Source organism: Caretta caretta, chromosome 3, assembly GCF_965140235.1.
Source record: "Caretta caretta isolate rCarCar2 chromosome 3, rCarCar1.hap1, whole genome shotgun sequence".
In the NCBI taxonomy this organism is placed as follows: domain Eukaryota; kingdom Metazoa; phylum Chordata; order Testudines; family Cheloniidae; genus Caretta; species Caretta caretta.
In genome coordinates this window covers 51,271,923-51,295,175 of record NC_134208.1, presented here as the reverse complement: position 1 = coordinate 51,295,175, position 23,253 = coordinate 51,271,923, and the positions used below count along the sequence as shown (strand labels likewise).

The 23,253-nt window shown below is 35.1% G+C and overlaps 1 protein-coding gene across 4 annotated transcripts in view; it reads right to left on the bottom strand.

Annotated features, from left to right (window-relative positions):
* PHF3 (PHD finger protein 3) overlaps positions 1 to 23,253 on the bottom strand; it is a 77,932-nt gene that overhangs the window by 27,677 nt on the left and 27,002 nt on the right. For all 4 annotated transcript variants that reach the window (XM_048845186.2, XM_048845187.2, XM_048845190.2 and 1 more), the window contains 3 exons: positions 20,167 to 21,997; positions 5,764 to 6,085; positions 3,024 to 3,207 (listed from right to left, as the gene is read on the bottom strand). In XM_048845186.2, the coding sequence (XP_048701143.2) occupies positions 3,024 to 3,207; positions 5,764 to 6,085; positions 20,167 to 21,997 (2,337 nt within the window). The remainder of the gene's footprint in view (positions 1 to 3,023; positions 3,208 to 5,763; positions 6,086 to 20,166; positions 21,998 to 23,253) is intronic.

Below are 23,253 nucleotides of genomic sequence, written 5' to 3'. Positions count from 1 at the left end.
ATTTTTAAAACACAGGAAATTCAGATCTTATCTATCCGAGAACATTAGGGATAACCAGCAAATTAATGGAAAGATCTTTACGTTTATTCAGACTGTCTTAAAACTCTGGGGGCAGCTGTTGGCTTCTATTTAACACCAACACCCAACAAATGTTTGGAGAAAGAATGTCTTTGTAAAGAGTTTTAAACCATCTCACCCCTTCAAAGACTTAATGACATTACTAAACAAGAGCAGAAAATACAGTTAGTTCCCTGTTGTGTTTTGGGTATTTGTTAAATCAACTACTGCAGGTCTGTTCTAATAATGCAATTTCTGTATTGTACTGTTGAAATGCCTATCAGTATTTTTGAAAGATGATCAAAAAAGAACTGATGTTATTAAGTATATTAATTTACAGCAATGAATCTACATCAGACATGCCTTTGCCTTATGTTCAAAGGAGAATAGTGTGCAATAACGAGAAACTATTTATTTTAAAGTATCAACTTTACTATCTAGAAAAACAAATTGTATTAATTTTTATATAGAACACACACATGTTCATTCCTTTCATATATAAAGTGTACTGAAGAAAAATGTCCTTAAAATGTAATTATTTTAAGAAACCATGTACATTATCAGAATCACAAGAAAATTTTCTAAAGACTTCTAGAACAACAGCTCTCAGTTACTGTCACTTTTGATTAAACAAAAATATTCCCAGGATTCTGTAGTCCGTTGTTTTATGGATTTTTTCTTCCACATGTAGCCAACCGAAAAGAAAATAGGCCAGCTTTTATTAGTTTGACTTTATTCAGATGTTCAGCTCTATGAATCTGTCTAAAAATGCACATTTAATTGTTCAGTGAAGTAAACTGAAAATTAACATAGTGGAAAGCACTTATCTGTGCATAAATTTAATTTTAATCTAAACTAAACTTTCCCATTGAAATTGACATTTCTAAGCCCATTAGCCCTAAATTTCTTCCCGCTGTTAAACCTGTATGACAGAAGCACGGAAGATTATAAACACTTTCTTATACTAAGCGTCTTTAAACCTACTGTCACAAATTACATCATTTTTCAATTAAATTGCACCTCCAGCTTGGTGGAAAAATTTTCAGTTGTGATCCTTTTAATTATACAACTCGTAGGTTATTTATGTTTCTAAGCATATGAAATTTCAAAAAGCAGCAATAAATTAAATTGGCAGTCTTTTCCATGTAAGAATTTATGAGAAAAAGAATAAAAACTATTTGTTTTCAGTTTCATTTTTCAGATAAGTGATCAACAGTTCAGAACTGAAGAACTAGTTGCATGTGTTTTTGTAACAGTTACAATACTTTTTTTTAGCAGCACTTTCTAGGATTTCAAAACATTTTACATATATTAATGAGTCATATTCATAAGATATTTAGTATGTCCTTTTTAGGTAATTATGGAGACAACCCGAGATCTAACCATTAAGAGTACTCCGTGGTTGTGTCCTCAGCTCCCCCGACTTGCTACCTGACTCCTGGTCAAATCACAGACTTATTTTTATATTTTTTCAAAACTGACACATCCATGACACAATGGCAACTTGCCTACCAAATTTCAAGTCCCAGCTCCAAAGCATGAAGGCACTAGAGCTTCTCAGCAAAACAGTCAAAAGATTTCACACACACACACACTTTTTTTAAAACCTCTAATCTCCTTTACCAAAATATGACTGAACTATTTTTGCTGAAAGTTAAAGAATTCAGACTGAGGCAGGCACCATGGAAAAATTTCTGCATGAAGTTTGGGAGAAATATGGAACTGAAAACCCGGTCCTATAATGGAAAGTGTCAAGCCATTTTAAGAACAGACAATGCTACAAGCTTGTATAATCCAGGAGGAAAAAAAAAAAACCTGAATTAATGGCCAGTTAAAGATTAAGGATCAGCTTTATAAAGGTATTTAGGCATTGCTGTGCTCAGCATTGCAAAACCAACTGATTTAGGAGCCTAAGTCTCATTTTTCAAAAGGGCTCTTAAGTGCCTAAATCACTGCTAATGGAATTTAAGCTTCTAAGTGTCTAAATACCTCCTGAAAATGAGACTTAGGCACTGCAATGCTGAGCACAGCAACACCAAAATACCTTTTAAAAATCTGGGTCTAACTGCCAACCTAAAAAGGTCTATGTTTAACCATTTATGTGCTAAATGACCTCACCAATAATTCCTATGTTAGAGGAATTCAGCTTAGAAATATAATTTAACAATTTAATATTTTTTTCCTTTCTTTACTTTAAAATCCTCTTGCTACTTCCTGATTCACTGGAAGTATTCCAGAATATATCAGTGATATCACACCTACCAGAAGTCTCATTCTTATCCCTGCAATTCATGGTACCAAGGATGTCGAAGAATCCTGCAAGCTGACATTTTTAGCAAACCAAGAATTATAAGGATTTCTCAGGGATTAGGAAGGAAGAATTTTTAAACTTTACTGGTGCTATTCAGCACATAAGTTGTAATTTAAATATGGGAAGTTTGGATAAGAACACTCCTCCTCCTCCCCACTTTTTCCAATGAAATTTGGAGCAAGGGAGCCAGGTGATATTTTCAATGCAGAAGAATAAAGAAATTCAAAGTAAATATTATATCCTACAACAACCATAACATGTAAAGTCATACACATAGTATTTCATATTTTTCTAGAGCAGAGATTCTTAATATTTTTCAGTGTAGAACAAACTTTGTAGATTGTGAGCATTTCTCTCCCATTCTTGATAGCACAGACCACCTCTCCTTCCATTCACAATCATATAATACTCGCACAGCAATTATAGAAGCTGCTTAAATGGAAGAGTAACATTAGGAAAGTTTTTCATTTTCAACTGGTAAAGAACATTAAAAGAAGCAAAAAACAAAAGATTCAGCACCATGTGAGCAGCCTGCTTTCTGCAGACCACAAGCAAGTATTCCATGCCCCCAAATTTAAGAAGCGCTGCTATACGTAGAACTTTCATGTCTTGCTGTATTCACACATGAACTATAGTTGCTTTTGAGTCTTATTACCTGATTTTGCAGTCTTTTCACTTGAGCAAGAAACACTAAGAGAATCTTTATTTATTTTTTCACTTTTCTCTTCAGAGCATCGACGAGGAAGTGTAACTGTTTGTCCCATTTTCCGAATAGGAAGTTGGCCTTTTTTAATATCAGAATCTCTGCATTCTGACAAATTCCTCACATCACCTGATTCCTGAAACAAATACTTTAAGATATTAGTCTGGTGAATGTGAAAATGTGAAACTGAACTAAACTGCTACAAATCTTTCCCAAACTAGATTTTAAAAATAAAAATGTTGTATAATAAAAGTCTCAAACTGAGATGATATAAAGACATGCTCCTTAAAAAGCTATTGAAAAAGATGTCACAATTTACCACGAAGCAGCATTTAACCGTTACTTCAAAAATTGGGTTCTTTGGTCTTGTGCTGTATTACCAAAGCTGCATTCCAGAGAACATGCAGTAAGTTCCTTGTTGAAAGCAGCTGTATTTTATCAGTTAACTGTTTAAAATTTTTAAAGTATATCATATGTGCAGATAGATTACACCTGTCACCAAAGTAACTCATATGCAATAAACCTGGCAAATGTGCACAGCAAACAAGATCTAGTTAGAAAGGAAATAAATATTACTCAAAAGGAAAAACAAAAGTAATCTCTAAATCTCAATTTAAAGACTCCCACTGACTTCAATTCAGTTAGTATGAGTACAGGGGGATGTTAAAATTCCTAATTCCCATTGAAGATCCTGGAGAAGGCCTCAAAGAGGTTTATTATTAATTATTATTATTTTGTTGAATAAAGTTTGTTGTTTTTTAAATCCACCAAGTGAACTGTAGACAAAATGAAAATGGGTATATAAAGAACATACAAAACTTTCTCAATAGCTACATTATGAAAAGAAAAGGTGAATAAAAAAATCAAATATACTTGGAAAAAGCATTTTAAAAACATTTTAATTCAGACTAGTTAAAAACTTGAATTTGAATTTGTAATCTTCTGTTTAAAGAACTAAGGTTACTAATCTTTAAAACTGACCAAACCAAATCAGTTGCTATTTGTAGTGTTGTAGCCATTTTGGTCCCAGAATATGAGAGACAAGGTGGGTGAGGAAATATAAAAGATATCACCTCACTCACCTTGTCTAACCAAATCAGTGTAATTTGTGGAATATATAATGTATATTTTCAGAATGGGCATCACAGAAGGATTCATGAGACATGCATTAAAAGTTGAGGCAGTTTTATTTCCATTTAGTTAATCTTACATGCTGGTTTTGGTGATCTTCAGATGAATTCTAAATACAGATTACAATGAATATAAGTTAGAGTTGGGGTTTTTTAACTAAATGTTAACTATCGCATTCATAATTTTAATCATATCCTAAAAATAAAGAATACGAATAACTGTAATTAAACTAAGCCATTTCATTGCTTTAAAAATTAGGCTTTGATTGGTCAAAAGGAGATCCAGAAAATAAATAATTAAGAACGGGGTGGCGGGCAGGGGCAGAACAGACAATTAGTCATTTAAATCTTTTTTCCCCTTCTGCTATTAATGATTTAAACCACAATACTGAAAAAACCCTAAATTGCTCAAGCAATCAAAACTAAAGTGTTGCTTTCATTTGGTCTCACAGTCACACTGACATTTAAAAGATTTGCGCATTGTATAACATAGCAAACTGGGCTACATACTTGCTGAACCACTAACCCAATTCTCCAAAGTAATACAACATGACATACAAACCCATCACTGATCCTCCTAAGCAGTATGGGACTAGCTCTGAGGTGATCAGTTAAACAATGTCACCTGGCATTAGACAAATTCCTAGTAAGGAATCTGACCTAGTTTAACAAACAGGACTTGCAAGGAGACGGTAATAGTATCTTTGGGTAAAAAAAATACATCCGTTTTAATTGAGTATTATATCAAAGGGCAGTGAAATCTATGAGCTCTAGATATCTATATAAGAATGACTGCATTGAGAGAGGTGACTAAACCTAATTAGCTCCAGAAAAAAGTTAACTGGGAAGTTGGTTTACGAGACATTTCCATGAACACCAGATGCATATAAAGTATAAGGAAAGATCATGAAGTATTCTGATCAAGTGTTTAAAGCCTTGGTGCACAGGCTTTGAATGTACTTAGACAGATGGAGTTGGCAATTGAACGGAAGGGAAATTTAAATAAGATCTTTATTATTATGAACTGAAATTTTTTTTAGAAATACCACCCTCCACCACCAAACCTTGGACATGTATTCCCTGGGAGAGCTCTGAACCTCTGTGGGAGGGAGTACAGCTCCAGGAATTTTCCCTCCTGCAGAACTATACTGCCTCTTCATCTCTGTTAATGAGCCAGATTGCTTTAGGGAAGCAAGCTGGCTCTTCCTCATCTCCAGAAGCTGCCATGCAAGATAACCATTATCCTGTAATAACCATTAAGACGGGGGAGGGTTTGCAAAATCATATTTTTACATGTGTGCACACATACCAAAAAAAAACCAAGGTAACAGCAGATTTGCAATAGTACTCTTTTCAAAATAGCCACACCAATTTAAAGGAACTAATTGGAACAGTACACCTATGGCAAAACATTACATGACAAGTTTTAGCCTAGACTGAAGTTTTATGAAGAGTTATAAACCTGGGGGGAATTATTTTAATTGAAAGAAATAGATACTGTAATATTTCAAATAGTCAAGAATATTTTTTAAGGAACTTTAACCATCTTAAATAAGACTTACCCGTCTAAAAATTTTGACTTTGTGCTTCATTGTATCATCTGTCTGTTTAGCTTTCTCATTTGTTACACTGGGATTACCAGTGGGAGTTTGCTTTGACATTCCAGGTTTTTCGCATTCCATTGTTCTATCTTCTCTATATGCTTCAAGTTGGGTGTCCAGTATATTTTGATCACAAGATTCTGTTTTTTTGTCTTCTTCAGCACAACATTTCACACACACGTATTCTTTATCTTCTTCTCCCATTCGTTGTGCTTGAGAAAGACTCAACCCAACACAGTCACCATGAAACCAATCATCACACCTACCACAGCCTACCATAAACCTGAAAATAAAACAAAATAGCATCAATCAATGCACAGAGGGAGGTAGAACTTCACATCAACTATAGCCGACTTGTTAAATAATTTATCAAAATAGAGCAATTTGTTCTCACCTGATAAATTATTTTCTTTTTAAGCTTTACATCCATTATTCCAGCCTTACGACATGGTTATATATGCCCATGTGAAACTGAGAAAGCGTGGCATAATAGTCCAGGAGATCACAACCTCAACATGAATTCCCACCCGTAACCCCACACAAAGAAGTCCTCCTTAGGAATACAGTTTAGAGAAAAAGTCATAGAAAAATAAAAGGTGGCTCTCAAGACTGATGAACATAAGACTTAAAAAGATAATATGCTCCGACAAGAAGTAGTTTACTCTCTGCACTGGCATCAAGGAATCCAACCTGGCAATAGGCAACATCCCAAATATGGAACTAGCATAAGCTGCCAAAGCATAAAGAAAATGTTCAAAAATTTTGACAATGAACAAAACTCAACTAAATCCACTACTTAAACCTCAAGCTATTAAAAATCTGACAGAATAAACCAATAGCGAGTATGACTGATTTCAGTGAATTGTTACATTTTGCTTTATTCCTCTGTAAGTTTTGTGGGGCACGGCTGGTTTGGCCATTATTTTCATGGACATGCTGTTTTTCCACTACATTGCAAAACTTTGTACGTTTATTCACCCAAGTCAGTGGACATTTGAGAAAACTTTTCAACCCCTGAAATGTAAACTAAAAATTGACATGTCATCTCATTTGGTCTTCTCATAGATCTGCTTTTGTATTTTGTGTGCAGAGATAACTTTAACTAACTAAAGTTAACAACATCCATTTTCTAATGTCTGCAAAGACTCTGGGTATCTAACAAGGTTATGATTTTGCAAGTATTTTGGTATATTGTGAAGTCCTCCATTCTCTGCCCATCAGGTGCAATGCTCTAGTCAAATTACTTTTGAAGAATGTAGAAAACAATCTCTCCCTAAACTGCAGAGACTTGATACATGAATGTATCCATCTTGAAATACTATTCCTGTTAACGGTCCTTTTTAATATATATATATATATATATATATATATATATATATATATATATATATATATATCCATATCAAATAAACCCTTGCCTTAAAATTGAGACAGGCTAACTTTAAAGACCATTATTCAACTGACATGAAATTTCAGAGCTCTCATGTCTGATGCCATCTTTCCCTTCTGAGCTTTTTTCCATTTTGTTTTTAAGAGTCTGGAAAACAAAAATGGAGTTAAATTTTGAATCAAAGAAACCCATACTGGTCACAAGAATATCCTTATAAGTGTAGATAGGTTCTTTAATGCTGAGCGCCTTGATCAGGCAATTCTTACTAATTAAATAGAAGACAACACTAACTTTAAAGTAATACAGTGCAAAGCTGACCATCAGCTCGAATAGTTTTATGGCAAGTGCTTTAGAAGCAAATTAAATATAATTAATTGCAAACCCTAATCTAATCTTACCAGAAAGACCCAAGGAGTGAGTTCTACTAACTCCCTTTTGTCAAAAGATCCCAAGGAACCAGATTCCTATTCACCTACCTGCCTACTCTCTCAGTTGTGATGCTGAAGCTACTTGATAACTCACCTACTTTGCAAAAATATAGTTCTATCATAAATTATGCTTAGAGGTTCGGATATTCTTTGGTTCTCATTCCCTAGAAACTGAAGGTAAACATTCCAGATGGCTCTGAGACACTGGCAGTTGGTCTGTGTAAGAAACTACAGGAACCTCAAAAGACCAAAAAACCTGAAAGCCTATTAGTCTAATACTAGAAACTTGAGACCCAAAAGTAGGAAGCTAGTCAATAGGCTGTCTTGGTTCTGATCACTCTTATACCAGTATAAATCAGCAATAAAGTCAATGGAGTTATACAGTGGTTTAAGAGAATTCGGTCCAGAAGTTTTCGGGGAAAAAATCACTTCCAACTAGCTAATTTCTCTGAGATTCCATCTTTACTTGACATAATGACTGTTTTCCTGTTGGAAACAATCCAGTTATCTGGTTTGTGAATCAGAAAAGCAATCTTTTCACCATTGTTTGTGTATACTTATTTCATGACCAAATATTTTGCCTAAAACATGCTAGCAAGTAGCACTCATAGATGTGTTCAGTTCCAATCATAAAAGCTACAAGTTCCTGAAAGCTTTCTAGGAGTATGATAGGAGTATTTTCAGATCTACATTCTGGCACAATGGAAAATTCAGAAGAAAGTTGGTTAGGTTTGGAGTTAATCACTTTTCACAGCCTCATCACAACCACCACCAAAATATTCATGAACATACTCAGAGTCAGAGAGAGACTGAAGGGAAGTTAAAATCCTGAAAATTATTGTTCTTTACTGTCAGTCATGGGGCACACACCTGATGGGAGTATATATAGTATGAATTTCTGTTTTACAATTCAATGATCCACAGGAATATGTTCCATTTAGACAACAGACGTCTGTCTCAATGTAAGAAAATATTGGGACTCCAAAAATGGATATAAAAACTCTTCCCCTCCCCCCAACATATACGAAAACAATGTACTGTTTCCACTGTAGTTGAAAAAAGTTTTTAAAGCAAACAGCCAATTTTTTCAATTTTTCCTCATGTTTAAATAAAGATGCTTATATCCATTGTTGGTGTACCAAGGCGCTATTAATTCATTTTGGTTAAAATATGAAGGGAACAAGGAATGTAATTTCTAGCAGAAGTGATTGGCCATTGAAGTGGAATTAAATTTAGATACTATTTAACTCTCATCTTTTAATTTGATATGGAAATGCAGGTATGTTAAATCCAAGACCAGACAACTTCAGATTTTTTAAAGGAACAAGGAAACTATAGCCATTATCTTTGAGAATTTTTCTGCAACTAATGGCCATTAAGTTTTTTGATACACTAATAACCAAACATTTTAATTACTTTCTAGATGAAGAGAACAGATTAAGATGATCAAGAGTGGAGAAAGGATCTCCACAGACTGATATCTGAATAGTATTTGGACTGACATGTGGTCAGCACTGTTCCTTTCCCAGGAGGAATACCGAGGTCCCAAACAAAGTGGTACTGAGCAACCTCAACTCTGGAATTAAGACACTCAGGACCTGGTCCTCTGAGGTTCTAACAGGTTACCTATTTTCAAAAGTAGAATGCTGGACAGGTGTGTTCTAAATAGTCTAAGATCTAGGTGATTAAGAATGTATTTTTCAGAACCTTGAATACTGGAAACTTTGTTAACCTGAAAGAGCTTATTCTGTAAAACGAGGGTTGTAACTTTGATTTGGCCTGTCTGAAATCTACACTAGAAAAACCTAGACCATTCTTTAATAATACTGAAAATAAGGCAAGTTTGATGTTTCGAGTGAATCTTTAATTTCTCTAACTATAGCTAATCTGGTATCAGAGGCGTAGCTGTGTTAGTCTGTACCCACAAAAACGAGTAGTCTAGTGGCACCTTAAAGACTAACAGATTTATTTGGGCATAAGCCTTCATGGGTAAAAATCCCACTTATGAAGTGGGTTTTTTATCCACGAAAGCTTATGCCCAAATAAATCTGTTAGTCTTTAAGGTGCCACCAGACTCCTCGTTGTTTTTATATCTAATCTGGATAATTTTAAACTATGAAGTACATCTGAGGGCCTAGGTAGTTTTCAAAGAAGAAATTGACTGTTGCTCAAAGCCCCAGATATGTGTGGCTTATTGGAGAAATATATGCTGTCAATGGTACATTTTCTATTGGTTACAGATCAGTGCAGACAAAATAAGACTCTCTCTCTTCAGAGACAGGACCTGTAGCATTCTCAAATCAGGATGAATGTTGTGTACTTGTGTTATAGCAAAGATGACCTCACTCTAGTCTGGAGTGAAGTGAACTATCAAAAGAAATGACTGTCTGGTGACACAGTTATCCTTAATTAGCTTTTTTGGGAACTTTATGAGAAGACCCAACTTTTATTGCATTTAAGATTGCACAAAAAAGCATCCTATAAACGAATTAAGGCTATAAGGTTGAATCCAGAATAGGAAATCTGGTACCTCATAACTCTCCACTCTTAGTAGCAATTATGGAGGCTTTAACTCAGGAATCTACATTTACAACTGTTTTGTCTAATCCTACTCAGAGGAGATGGAATTGTAATAAATATATTTGTGTTCTACCCACACTATAATTTCCACTCTTTCTACCAGTGAATCTGCACCACTGGTAAACTGCAGGTCCTTATCTTCCTAGAGTAGAAAAGTCTTAAAATTTGCTACTCATTTTAAATTAATTTTTCAATGTATTTATTTATTTGCAAATCCAGAAAAAAATTCACTAGAAATTTCAACTCTGGCAGGTAGATGATCTAGCTATTTCCCACATGGTCACAAGGGTTGAGAGAAAGGGAATAAAGGTTCTTATTTGACCACTAGAATTGCAATAATTTGATTTTCCATGGGACCTTTTCTAATCTTTATCCACATTATGGGTGTTCATCTGCAACAACAAAATTAGTTTAGGTAATAGGAGTTATGGTTGGATAATGGTGAAGCTAGGTAATGCACAAAGATTAATAAAGGAGTCAAGGAGGGTTGAGGCCTGGCTTGAAGGATCAAGGATTTCTTCTTGCACAGCTGTCACAGACTTGTGATTGAAGATGTTCTGATATCCTGGACTATTAACACCAAAAATTCTGACTGTAGACTGCTTCATAGTTTGAAGTGAGAGGACTTTACCCATGTTGTAAGGCTGGATTGGAAGATGTAAAGCTGAAAGAGAAAGAAATATGTTTTAAAATATTAATTCACACCAACACATTGAGTAAATCATAGAAGAATCACAGAAGATTAAGGTTGGAAGAGACCTCAGGAGGTCATCTAGTCCAACCCCTTGCTCAAAGCAGGACAAACACCAACTAAATCATCCCATCCCAAATGGTCAGAACTGCTTTCTTGTATTTTAATTGAAAAGGTCTGTAATATATAAGAATCATCACAAAATAGTTGATGGTATATAGAAATATTAATGTCCCTGGAAGGGACCTCCTTTAATTCAATAGAACCATAAAAAAGAGTTATGTCTTATTCCCCTTAGAGAGGAATGCCTGCCTGTCTCCATATACCAAGATGAAGAGATAGTCACTTGAAGTATCTAATATTAGAAAGGAATTGGATTATACAAAGAGAAGATTGAGAGTAATGAAAACCTTCTATTATCTCCTTTAGGATTAGCACATCTTTTCAAATCTCTTGGCATACACATTCATTTAGAGGAAGGAAAGCCCATGCTTAATGATTAATTTCAAAGATAAAAATGTCCAGGCTGTATTTTTTCTAACACTAGTTATAACAAATGGAATGTGTTCAAGCAAAAGCAGACTGCTGAATGGCTGACAATTATTGAGGAATAAGAGTTTAAAAATACATCAGCCAGAAGTCAGTTTATTCATAAATTATTTGCTTTGAAAACTGTACTCATTAACAAAACACACACACTCAAAACAGAAAGGGTTCTATAAATCAGTCAAAATGAAGATCAATATATGGTCAGTGTTCAGCATCATTTGATATAGTTAATAAATGTAATAAGTACATCACTGGAAGTCATTTGCTTAGCATTTTGTATTTGCAGTATATAGCAACAGATCATGGACAACATATCACTACTGCCATCTTGCAACCGTGTTTCATTCCAGCACACTTTCTATTAATGGGAACAAGGCCTCAATCTCATAAAAATTTACACAAGTCAAGGTACTACTCAGGTGTATAAAATTAAGCACATGCATGTTTGCAGAATTGGGGGGTTTAGTTGGAAAGAAAAAAGGGGAAAAAAACAGCAGTAAAGTGTAATTAGATAATCTAAAAATATTTTAAAAGCACTCCATACTTTAATAATTATTTTCCATTTGTACATAATTCAAGAAATATTTTAACAGTCCTTTTTAAAAAAAATAGTATCAGTATAAAGATTCGTTCACCTTCTGGATATTTATTTTATGAAACAATTTGTCTACTACTGGCTCAGTTGTGTTATATCTGTATCACATTCCACAGCTCAGCAGGACACACAGGATGGAAATCAATTTTTAAATTACCTTTTCCTGAATTAACAGAGATCTAGCTAGGTGAAGAATTAACTAAGCGTGAATGACTGCACTCTTAGTCAACCATCACCTTGATGCACACACACATTCAGAGATCCGATTCGCAGGAGCTTTAGAGGAGTCTGCATGTTCCACTCTAACAAGCAACTATAGCCAATGGAAAGACTACTGACTTCAGTGGGCTCTGATTCAAACTAAATGTGACAGTTTACTTTCGAGGAGACCCCCAGTAAATAAATTAGTATGTGTTCTTGTGTTATCAAAGCATCTGTGTGCCTGCATTGGTTTGTTTATTGCAAGTCTAGCTATGGGAGGGATTTTGTAGCAACAAGAACAACCTGGCTTTTAAAAATGTATCATCTGATCTAATCTAGATGGCACTCATAGCAAGGCAAAAGAGCAATGTCAATTTATTTATTTATTTTTGCACCCAGTTTCAATAGAACAACCTTTATTTATTTATTTATTTATTTTTAAGAAAGAAAAATCAGAAGAAAATTTTCCTTTCGAATGTCTAATGTTACCAGGAGCTTTTCAGCAAGGAAGAAAGGGCAGGGTCAAGAGCAACACACAAAAAAGTATAGTGTGTGAGACAGGACTATCAACAAAATGATGAACCTAACTAAACAAAGTGAAGTCAAATGCACAAAGTAATGAAACTGAAAAAAATATATTCTCTAACTTTTCAATTATACTAATTTTAGACACCAATCCTGCAAGCAGAACTACGATGGCAAGATCAGGGCCTTAGGTGTTACATGTAACTAAAACAGCAAAAAAAATATTTCAGACAAATTTGATTTTCAAATTGATGTTCCTTTATTTTGTAGGCCTATCGATACCAACTTTAATAGTGTCTCTTTAGTTTTCTGTATGGGCACATACATTATGTGTGTTAGTTTAGATCAGTAGGAAATAAAATTATAGTGTCAGAATCTTCAGTGTGTACAGTATAGAACTCTGCCACTTTGTGATTATGGATTACAACGCTATTTTTAAATTATACTATCATATAGCACTTAAATAAATTTTCCAGTCATAGCTATACATGAGTAATATTTGTATACTCAAGCTCAATTAATATAAATCATATCTTGTGTCATATGCTTGTTTTAAGTTCTGGTCACCACACTCATTCATTTAACTATTTAGGCACCAATTCTGAAAATGTATACATATGCTTAATTTTAAAAAGTGTTTGCAGGGTCTTAATCTCCTTCCTTGCCTACAGGGACATAGAACTTAATTTCTGATCTACTGCCATAATGATCTCTCAGAGAAAAGCCCTTATAGTGCTGCATTATGTGTATAAATATTCTATTTCAGGGATGGCTGAACTTACCGACCCTTTGAGCTGCATACAATGTTCAGAAGTTCGAGAAAAGGACTGCAGCTACTGGGCCTGGGGACTTCAGGTCTGAGCCCTGGAAGCTATGCCCCGTGGGGCTGAAGCCCTGACACACACGCACACCCCGCTGCCAGAGGAGACACCGGGGGGGGGGGGGGGGGGGGGAGAGGAGCACATGGGGTCCCGTGCCCCCGCCCGGTTTTTGAAAGGGTTTGCTGGCCCTGCTTGGTCACATGATGCTGCCGGGCTCAGCAAGCCTGGAGCTGTGGCCATGGGGAGACACAGAAGCAAACAGCTGGAACCTGCAGGGAGAGCTGCTGCTTTTGAGGCTGCCTCTCCCCATGAAGCTAAAGAAGCAGCCCCTCCCTGCAACTCCCAGCTGTTTGCTGCTGCCTCTCCACAGGGAGTTAACACCTGGGAGCTGCAGGGAGAGGACACAGAGTAAGGGAGGCATGACTCAAGACGTTGGGGTTGGCAGGGGCTGAACCTTTTAATTGTGCCCTCCCTCCCCACTCTCAGCAGGCATCAGTTGTCTCTCGCAGAAACCCCTATCCTCAACATCTTGACATAAGGCAGAAGCCCTGAGCTCCCCCGCCCCCCCCAAAGTATGGTAGGCAGAGAATGGGGGGGATGAGAGGGGCTCTGCAAGCCACACTAACTGTAAAAGAGCATGAAGCTCACAAGCCGCAGTTTGGCCACCCGTTCTATTTCTTTACTATGTATGGATGGATTAAGTGTCTCATATCCCCTAACCTCAAAGTATCAATAATAGTTTAAATATTATTTCCACACAGTAATGGATGCAATTGTTTTAAGTGAAAACTGTGTAATTTCATAAGGAAAAATTTAAAAGCCTAAATATTTTTCCAACTTCACAAGTAAACTAGACAGAAAACTAGCTTTCTGTACTGTTTTCGAAAAAATCTATTTGAGGACTATTATGAGACCACATATATAGACTATTTACACACAAGAAGTCAGAGATGAGGTTGTTTGCTAAACCTTAATGTCTGCATTTTCAAATTGCCTTCCTGTGCAACCTTAAGATGTGTACTTATTTTAAGTTTGAAGTGAAGGGGAGGAAAATCCAACTAAAGCCCTGATCCTGCAATTTGTTACACACAGACTGCTGCACATAACTCCACTTACTTCCATAGGGCTCTGCATGGGCACAGCAATCTGCCCAAACACACGCTGCAACATCAGATACCAAGTGCATTAACAGAGATTTAAAAAAGTAAATATTTAACAATCAAACCAAAGGAAATGAAAGTCATTAGAAAAAAAATTAAGAATTGAGAGATATATTATTTTTAAAAACTAGCACTGATGTTGCAATTTCATTACAATGATGATAACAGTTCTTCCAATCAAGGTTTTCCTTATATAAAAACAACACACAGTAGGTAATTTAATTTATTAACTAGGCATTTGGTGAGCCCTGATCCATTAAGGAAAAATTCAAGGGGGCCAGAAGAGAGGAAAGTTTGCAATGTTTCCCTTGTGAAGCTTCCCACAGATTTGTAATATATGGTTAGGATTTGCCGGCCTGTAAAAAAGGCAGGGAGTTCAAGCCCCAAAGTCTGTAGATCTTAGGCACTGATGTAAAAGCCAGGGACGCTGAAAACAATATAATTGAAGGGGGGCTGGGGGGGAGGGTAGGAAATAATGCTGTGTAGGGTCTTATGTTTTCTGCAAGCACAGGGATGAATATAGGATTCCTTGTGTGTGCAGATTCCAGGATTTATCTGACTCTACGTAAAGAAGAAAAACAAAACTTTGTTTCTTATATCAATTGCAAGACATACAAACTACCTTCAGAAAAAAATAAACTTGGAACTATTCTCCCTTTATTATTCCTCCTATTCTGCCAATGCCAAGAAAGTATATTCACTTGATCAAAATCCAGAAACCTACTCCATTTCAACAACAGCATTTACATAAAGTGGAAGGAAGAATTCCTCGCATATAAATGCTGCAATCATACATACAGATATGTTATTAACTGGGAGGGAACACCTTACCATTAATATAGGATTATTGTTGCAAAAATCAAACAAGTTAGGAAATCCAAAAAGTTATGGTTTCTCATTAACTCAGACACATGGTGTACCCCATATACATATTATGATATGTATTATTAAAAGAAATCCAACCTCACAGTTTACACTGAGCAAGGAAAACAAATAGGAAATATGTGGTGGAAATGGGCAACTACATGGCAGAACACCATAACCAGCACTTCAGTTCCTGAAAAACTTCGGCTTTTATTTATAAAAAAATTCTAGCTGTTACACTGCAAAGATATCACTTTGAACAGAATCAATAAAATACAGTCAGCAGACAAAATGAAACAATAGTACTAATGCCAAAAGTTGTCCCCCTTCCACACTTCATAGATAAAGTAGATCCAAAGCATGCTGCTATACCTTGGTTCCCCTGAGGGTGGTGAGGTAAGAGGAAGAGACACTATGAAAAGAATTATGCCGAGAGGTTCTGGTGCCAGTAATTAGCCAGAAGATCTGCTAATAAAAAAGTCAACAGGCACAACCCTCATAGGAGAAACACATGGGGTCCAATTGCTATTACTGATCCTGCTACAGTTTTCATGTCTATAAAGCTTATTCGCACTGAGGGAAAGGACTCCTGCTCTACATTCCAATCAACCACTTTTAGGTCCCCTGTGCAAAGTACATGTATTTTAGATTTGCACGGGGTAGCAGAATGACAGCATCTGTTCCTAAAAGATGAACTGTCCAATAATCTCAATATGGTACTGACCGTGAAGATGGACAATGTTAACTAGTTTATTACTGTTACAGTAGAACCTCAGAGTTACGAACACCAGAGTTAAGAACTAACCGGTCAACCACACGTCATTTGGAATCGGAAGCATGCAATCAGGAGGCAGCAGAGACCAAAAAAAGCAAATACAGTACAGTGTTAAATGAAAATTACTAAAAAAATAAAGGGAAAATTTAAAAATAGTTTTCACAAGGTAAGGAAACTGTTTCTGTGCTTGTTTAAGTTGGTTAAAAGCAGCATTTTCCTTCTACATAGTAAAGTTGCAAAGCTGTATTAAGCCAATGTTCAGTTATAAACTTGTGAAAGAACCATAATGTTTTGTTCAAAGTTACTATCATTTCAGAGTTCCAAACAGCCTCCATTCCTGAGGTATCCGTAACTCTGAGGATCTACTGTATTTGACCAGACATATCCAGCTTAGCATATGATTGTGAGAGCCCTTATTACAATACCTCAAAATGTGATCCCTGTACATGAAAGAGATTCCCAAGTTAACACTGATGGAGAAACCTCAACATCTGGCATTTTTTGACTTAATTGATTAAATACTGAAACCTTGGTTTTGCATTTATTGTAAGGGGGGGGGGCAATTTGAGTTTGAACAGTATGTTAAAATGAATTTTTTTTCCAACTTGAATTAAAGTTGTATTTCATTTACATGAAACCAAATTTGCTAGCCATAAATTAGAAAGCTCTTGGCACACATTTCCCTAATTTGGGTCTCCACTTCAGTTCCATTTCTTGTTTTTCATACCATCTACAACATAGCATTGACACGCAACATCTAACAATGTTTAGATAATTGTAATAAGCAACACCATGAACTTAAAATCTAGTCAGTTTAAAAAAATGACTTAAGTTCCCAACTCGAAGTGTTTTTTCATTTCTCCCTTTTCCTGTGCGATGAGTCATACAACCAAGAGGGAAAACTGGTTAAACTAGCTGCTTTATACAGGGGAAATGGAGAAACTGAATAAACAAATGTCGTTAAATGCAAAGTAAACAATTTTTTTGGAGCTCTCTCAGTTTTAGTACTTGTGTGTGTTATACTTTTAACAATATTCAGTAAAAACATTTCAGAGAGGTACAGTTTTTAAGCTGCTGTCCCTTTTAAAAACAGGTTTAATTATTGCTGAAGTAACACGCACAAATAATGTAACGCACTGTCCCTGCTTGAGAAGATATTATAGAGGAGTTTTGCTTCCTCTTCTATTCTATGCTCAGCCTAGTTTTTGAGATGAAAACTTTAAGGATATATGTTAAACATACAAGTCCAAAATGAAGTAAAAAGTAATTCAAAAAACAAAAACGTAAATGCTCTGTTTTGTTTTTCAGTTTGTAAAAACAACTGAAAGTGAGAGACTTATAGCGCGCGCATGTGTGTGTGTGTAAAAACCACCAAACATGGGCAACAACAATGGAAGCTTCCTTCTATTCACCAATGTGCATCAATCTGTTCTGTATATACCATCTTTGAGACGGAGAAAGTGGTGCAATTCAAAGCCCATTTGATCCTGAACCTTTCTGCTAATACTGTTGAATGTGTCAATTTCTGCCAACTGTAGTAGTAGTTCAGAGATACAGAAATCTGTCCAAAAGAAATGGACTGACACCACAAAACTCATGACACTGAACAACTATCAGATGGTGACAACTTCTGTGTGCTGCCAACCTGTTTGGTGATTGAACTAGAGAATATATTATTTGTATGATGTAGCACCTAGAGACCTCCAAATAAAAATGGCTCCCCATTGCACTACACAATGTACAAACACACCGTCTAAAGAGATTAAATGTTTCCTATCCCATTACAATTCCCCACGACATCCTATTCCTAGTTAAGTTTTAAACATTGTTAACTTTGATTTTAAACTGAAAGATCTGAGTAAAAGTAGAAATGCAACAAATTCATTCCACTTTAGCTGCCAGCCCCCACACTCCCCATTAGTGATCAGATTCTCTAGCCACAACTGAATTTCACCATCTTAATTTTAAAACTAAGTGTTTTGAAGGTCTCTTACTAACTAGACATTCAGAACAGGAAGAAAAAATTTAAACATCCACGAAAAAGACAAGAAACATAGAAATGTTTCAATTCAGCATCAATTGAAGGGAAGCGGTCAAAATAATTTAGGCCAAAAATTTACATTTTGCATTAAAAATGTTTTACAGAAACATTTCAATTTATGTATTTAAAGCAATTTGATTAAGTTTAAACATTCCACTGAATTTTTTGCAATCCAAACACTTGCACCATGTGCTAGTGAATAAGAACCTGATAATAAAGCAAAAGTGAAACTGAATAAAATCTATATTCATTGTCCAAGCTGAGTGAAATGATAAAGATAAACACAAAAAGCATAAATGGCAAAAAAGTCCAGATTATCCAAACAAAAATGTTTAGTCTACATTAATTGGAACAAGATTTTTTAAAAAAAATACATTAATGCGTGACTGTATCCTTTCAATCAAGTATTCCAAAATAATCTTAAAATTCTTACAGTATTATTTAGTTTTCTATATGCTGCATCTTCTTCACATGAATTACTATTTTACAGGATTACTCTAGCTGCACTGTAAATATTAAAATACACATTTACTTCATGAATGTTGTGACAAGTAATCATGAAATTCTGGAACATAAAGGACACTTCTTGGATGCAAATGCTGAATCTATATATAGTATGGACCTTCGAATGCCTAAATATGATATAAATTTTAATCAACAAAATTACATGTTCTTTGTTTCAGTCAGAAAAATGGAGTTCTACAGTATTCATAGAATAATAGGAATTTCTATAAAGTGAACAGATAAGGACTAATTAGACACTCATCTGATTGGTAGTGAAAGCATTTCATGCTCCATCTAGTTCAAAAGGTAGATAGGCAAAACTACTTTTAAAGTCAGAAACAATTCTTCACAAATATAATTGTGGCAAAAAAGTAAAAAGTGAGACAAAAGGACTCATATTATTGAGCTAATACTTCTGCCTCATTAGAACATAATGCCTTGTTTCACTCCATCCACAACATGCTGAAAACTAACATTTTATTCAGTGAAAGGACGACACTTAGCATCAGATGTCATCCATTTTTTTTAAGTGAGCTAAATACAATTTCATGCATGCATGCAAGTCCCATAAAAAAAATTGTGGCTTTTTCGTTTTTTTAAATATTTTCCTCTCTCACTATTGTATGAAAGACTCTCAGAAAATTATACTGACTAATACACAAGTAAACTAAAAGGAGAAAAAATATTCTCCCTAATCTTTTAGGCATAGTAAACAGAGTTAATTATAACAATAAAACACTTTCAAACTATTATTTGACTTTTAAGTTATTTGACAACCCTTTTAACTTGTACTGTAACATTCACTTTTACCAGTTTTCAGGCAAAATAACTATTACAAATCAATCTGAAACACTTAAGCCTTAGTTTGATGTTTTCCAAGATGGTGAGTTTTAAGATGTCTCTATCCTATCTAACATAGTTTAGCAGAATTACATATCCTGCTAAAGCAGAGCATTCATAAAATAAAAAAGGATTTCTTCTAGTAATATTTCCTTTTGACCAAGACAGCCTTTACTGTGCTATTTAGCTTTTTTTAAAAGTTGGAGTGAAAGGGTGCGGCGGTACACAGGTAGGAAATTCATAGTATGACTGATACAGATTTTCATTAGAAAGGTTGTGCCTACTTTTTTTTGATGTGACAAAGATGAACTACATGAACAGTAGCAGAAACCTGAATGTAAAAGAGCACTTTCATCTTTTGAAACCAACAAAAACACTGTGCATCGCAAACCACACACACCTGTTGCCATGCGGCTTTCTGCAAAAACCACACTGCTTGGTGGGAACCCATACATATTTGCTTTCACTTGGAGAGGTATGTTCTGAGCCTTCACGTTTTACAGCAGAAATGTTATCTGGAATGAACAATGGAGGTTCATCAAATGAAAGGCTTTTACTGCTTCTTCTCTGGCGCGGTTGAAGATTCTTCTCAATCTTTTTCAATTTAAGTTTTTCTTTTTCATCCTCCTTCAAATGTTCTAAACCTGTGGGATCTTTTGTCTCTCTCTCTTCTTTTACATAACTATTTGTTTTAAGTGCAATTGCAAGTTGATGTTTCTGTGTTTGTTTCTGATTTTGATGCAGCAAATGACCAGATGGTGAATGCACAGACGCTGAGACAGGATGGTGGATTTCTTTTGAACAACCCTGGTGATTAAGAGACTTGTCACTCACATTCTGAACTGATGTCTTTTGCACCTGCATAGGTGTTTGGACACGTGATACTTTTTTCACCAACGTATGGGTTTGCTTCTTCACTGTGACCCCCATATCAAAGCTCTGTGCTTTCACATCTTTATCAGTTTGTTTTTTTCTAACTTTAACTGTTTTGTGAAAATGTTGCCACCTCTCTTGCTCATCTGCACTCCTTTTCAGACTTATTGAAGATGCACTGTGAAAACTTGAAACACTAACACCAACTCTTTTTTTTGAATGGCTTATTTGCTGTTTAGTTGTGAGTAATTTTCGTCCTGCACCTGCAGTCAAATTTTGTTTAATCTGTATCATAGATTTAATGTGTTTGGACTTCACAGTTTTGGGACTTTTTGTTGAAATGCTACTATCATCCTGAAGCTTTGTTGCCTCACAGCCTTCCATTTTAGTATAGCTGTCCTGCTGCTGTACATTTTGGCTTGGACAATCATGAATAATACTGCTTTCTAAAATATTACTTCCTGCTTCAGCAGAAATAGTACTTTTCAAGGCTGTTTTATGAAATTCTGTACTGTCCAAGTGTTTGCTAGGATTAACATTTTTATCCGCCTCTTTAGAGTCATCTAAAGGCTCTGTTTTACAGTCTTTTAATGACATAACATTTTTACCAGCAGATTCCACAGTAGTTGGTGGATCTAACCTACATTTTGTCTTCTCTTCTACAGATCTGGATAGAACTGAAGGGGTCTCATGGATGTCACTAGAATTCATACAAACTGTTGTAACAGATGAAATGGTAGTCATTCCACTTATCTTGCTTTGGTCATTTTCTTTAGGTTTCTCCTCTGTTTCCTTGATTTTGTACTCAATCTTTTCTTCCGAAGATGCATCAGAACCTATTTCACCAACCATAGTTTCATCCACTTTATTTTTAAATATATCAATATTTACTTTATTAGCTTCATTATTTGCAGAGGTTATAAAACCCAGCCCACTTTTCATAACAGTCTCTGTTTTGCTTTCTGCTTCTTCAGTAGAAGAACAAGTGTTTGTTAAAAGAGAACCTCCTCTTAATTCACTGAACGTTTCATCCAATTTTCCTTGCTTGAAAGTTTCAGATTTTACTTCATCATTCTTTTCATGACAAGCAGACTGTTTTGAACTACTTGGAGAAGGTGATGATGCTTCTTCTGTTTCCTCTGTCTGACCAGACAGTCTACTACTACGCCTAACTTCTTTAAGATGTTCTAGTTTCACTGGTGTACTAACTTCTTCCTGTTTAGTTTGACCCTTGTCTTGCGGTTTTGGTCCTCCCTTTTGGGCACATCCAGATTTTACAGCTGCTTTCTTGGTATTAGCAAGAGGTGCAATGTTTGAACGCTTGGCTATAGTACTTTGCCGCAAACTTCGTACTGGTTCTATTAAAGAGAAAAGAGAATCTCTTAGGTATATTTCATTCTTTTCCTGGCAAACATAAGATTAGACTACAGTGAAAATAAATTTACGAATCAACAAGATTTAACTTACAAAATGTTAGATCATTAATTTTTTATTGAGTTCAAGAAACATTATTAAAATTTAAAACGAATACAAAAGATTGATATTTCAATTTGACATTGACACTGTTTGGACAAATGTAAATGGCCACGTAAATTCTGGATAGCAAGCGAGAAACCAAAATTTCTTAAATCAGAAAGGTCATACTATCACTGAAATAGGAAGAGTATTTAATTGTCCTTTTAACTTCTGTATGATAGTTTTAATAATAAATAATAAAGATTTGGAACCTCATCACTAAAACAAAAACACAGTAGTTAAGCTTACATATAACTTTGGGATTCTTAAAATAATCATCTGACATCCATTAAAGTTCATATGTGATATGAACTCTTATACTGTAGAAGTTAATCATCTGTAAAGCATGTTGAGATCTTTGGATGAATGACTTTTATACAAGATCAAACTATTATTAAGATATCAACCTTACTTAAAATCTACAAAAGCAAACAGCCAAAACATTGAAAATAAGAACTTACTGAATTTCAAATCAAATTTTTATATTTAAAGAAAATTGTGAAAATTACTTTGTGTATATTATAAATCAGGCATTTCCAAATCTCATAAGTAGTTTTAAAATGCAGCTCAATCTATAGTGCTTCAACTCTGATGTATTTTCTTATCTCCATCACCCTCCCACAGATAATACTTACATGAAATAATGTACTTCCAAAAATTCTAAGTTTTAACAGAATACTGCACTATACACACACACAGAGTACGATATTGGTCAGAATGCCTAAAAAATTCCAATTTTGCTGTTTGAGTATATAAAATGGCTCCACTAATTAGTATCTTACCTCTTTACCTGGGCCATAGGTCACATCTTTCTGACCTCTTTATGTGAGTCAGATTAATGGCACTATCACCTCCTTTACTAAAATTATGCCCCAAAACGGAGTTACTTGGAACCTTTAGCAATAGGTCCATTTTTCCAAAATCATTACATGTTTACAACATTAATGATGTTAAACAGCTCTGATGAAAAATAATTTCAAAATATTTATATTATATTTCATATAACCAAGTGATTAACAACATTGACCTAAAGTTTAAAATAGAGAAAAAAAGTTGTAAAACCTCCAAATGTCCCCAGATATGCAAATCTTTGCATTAT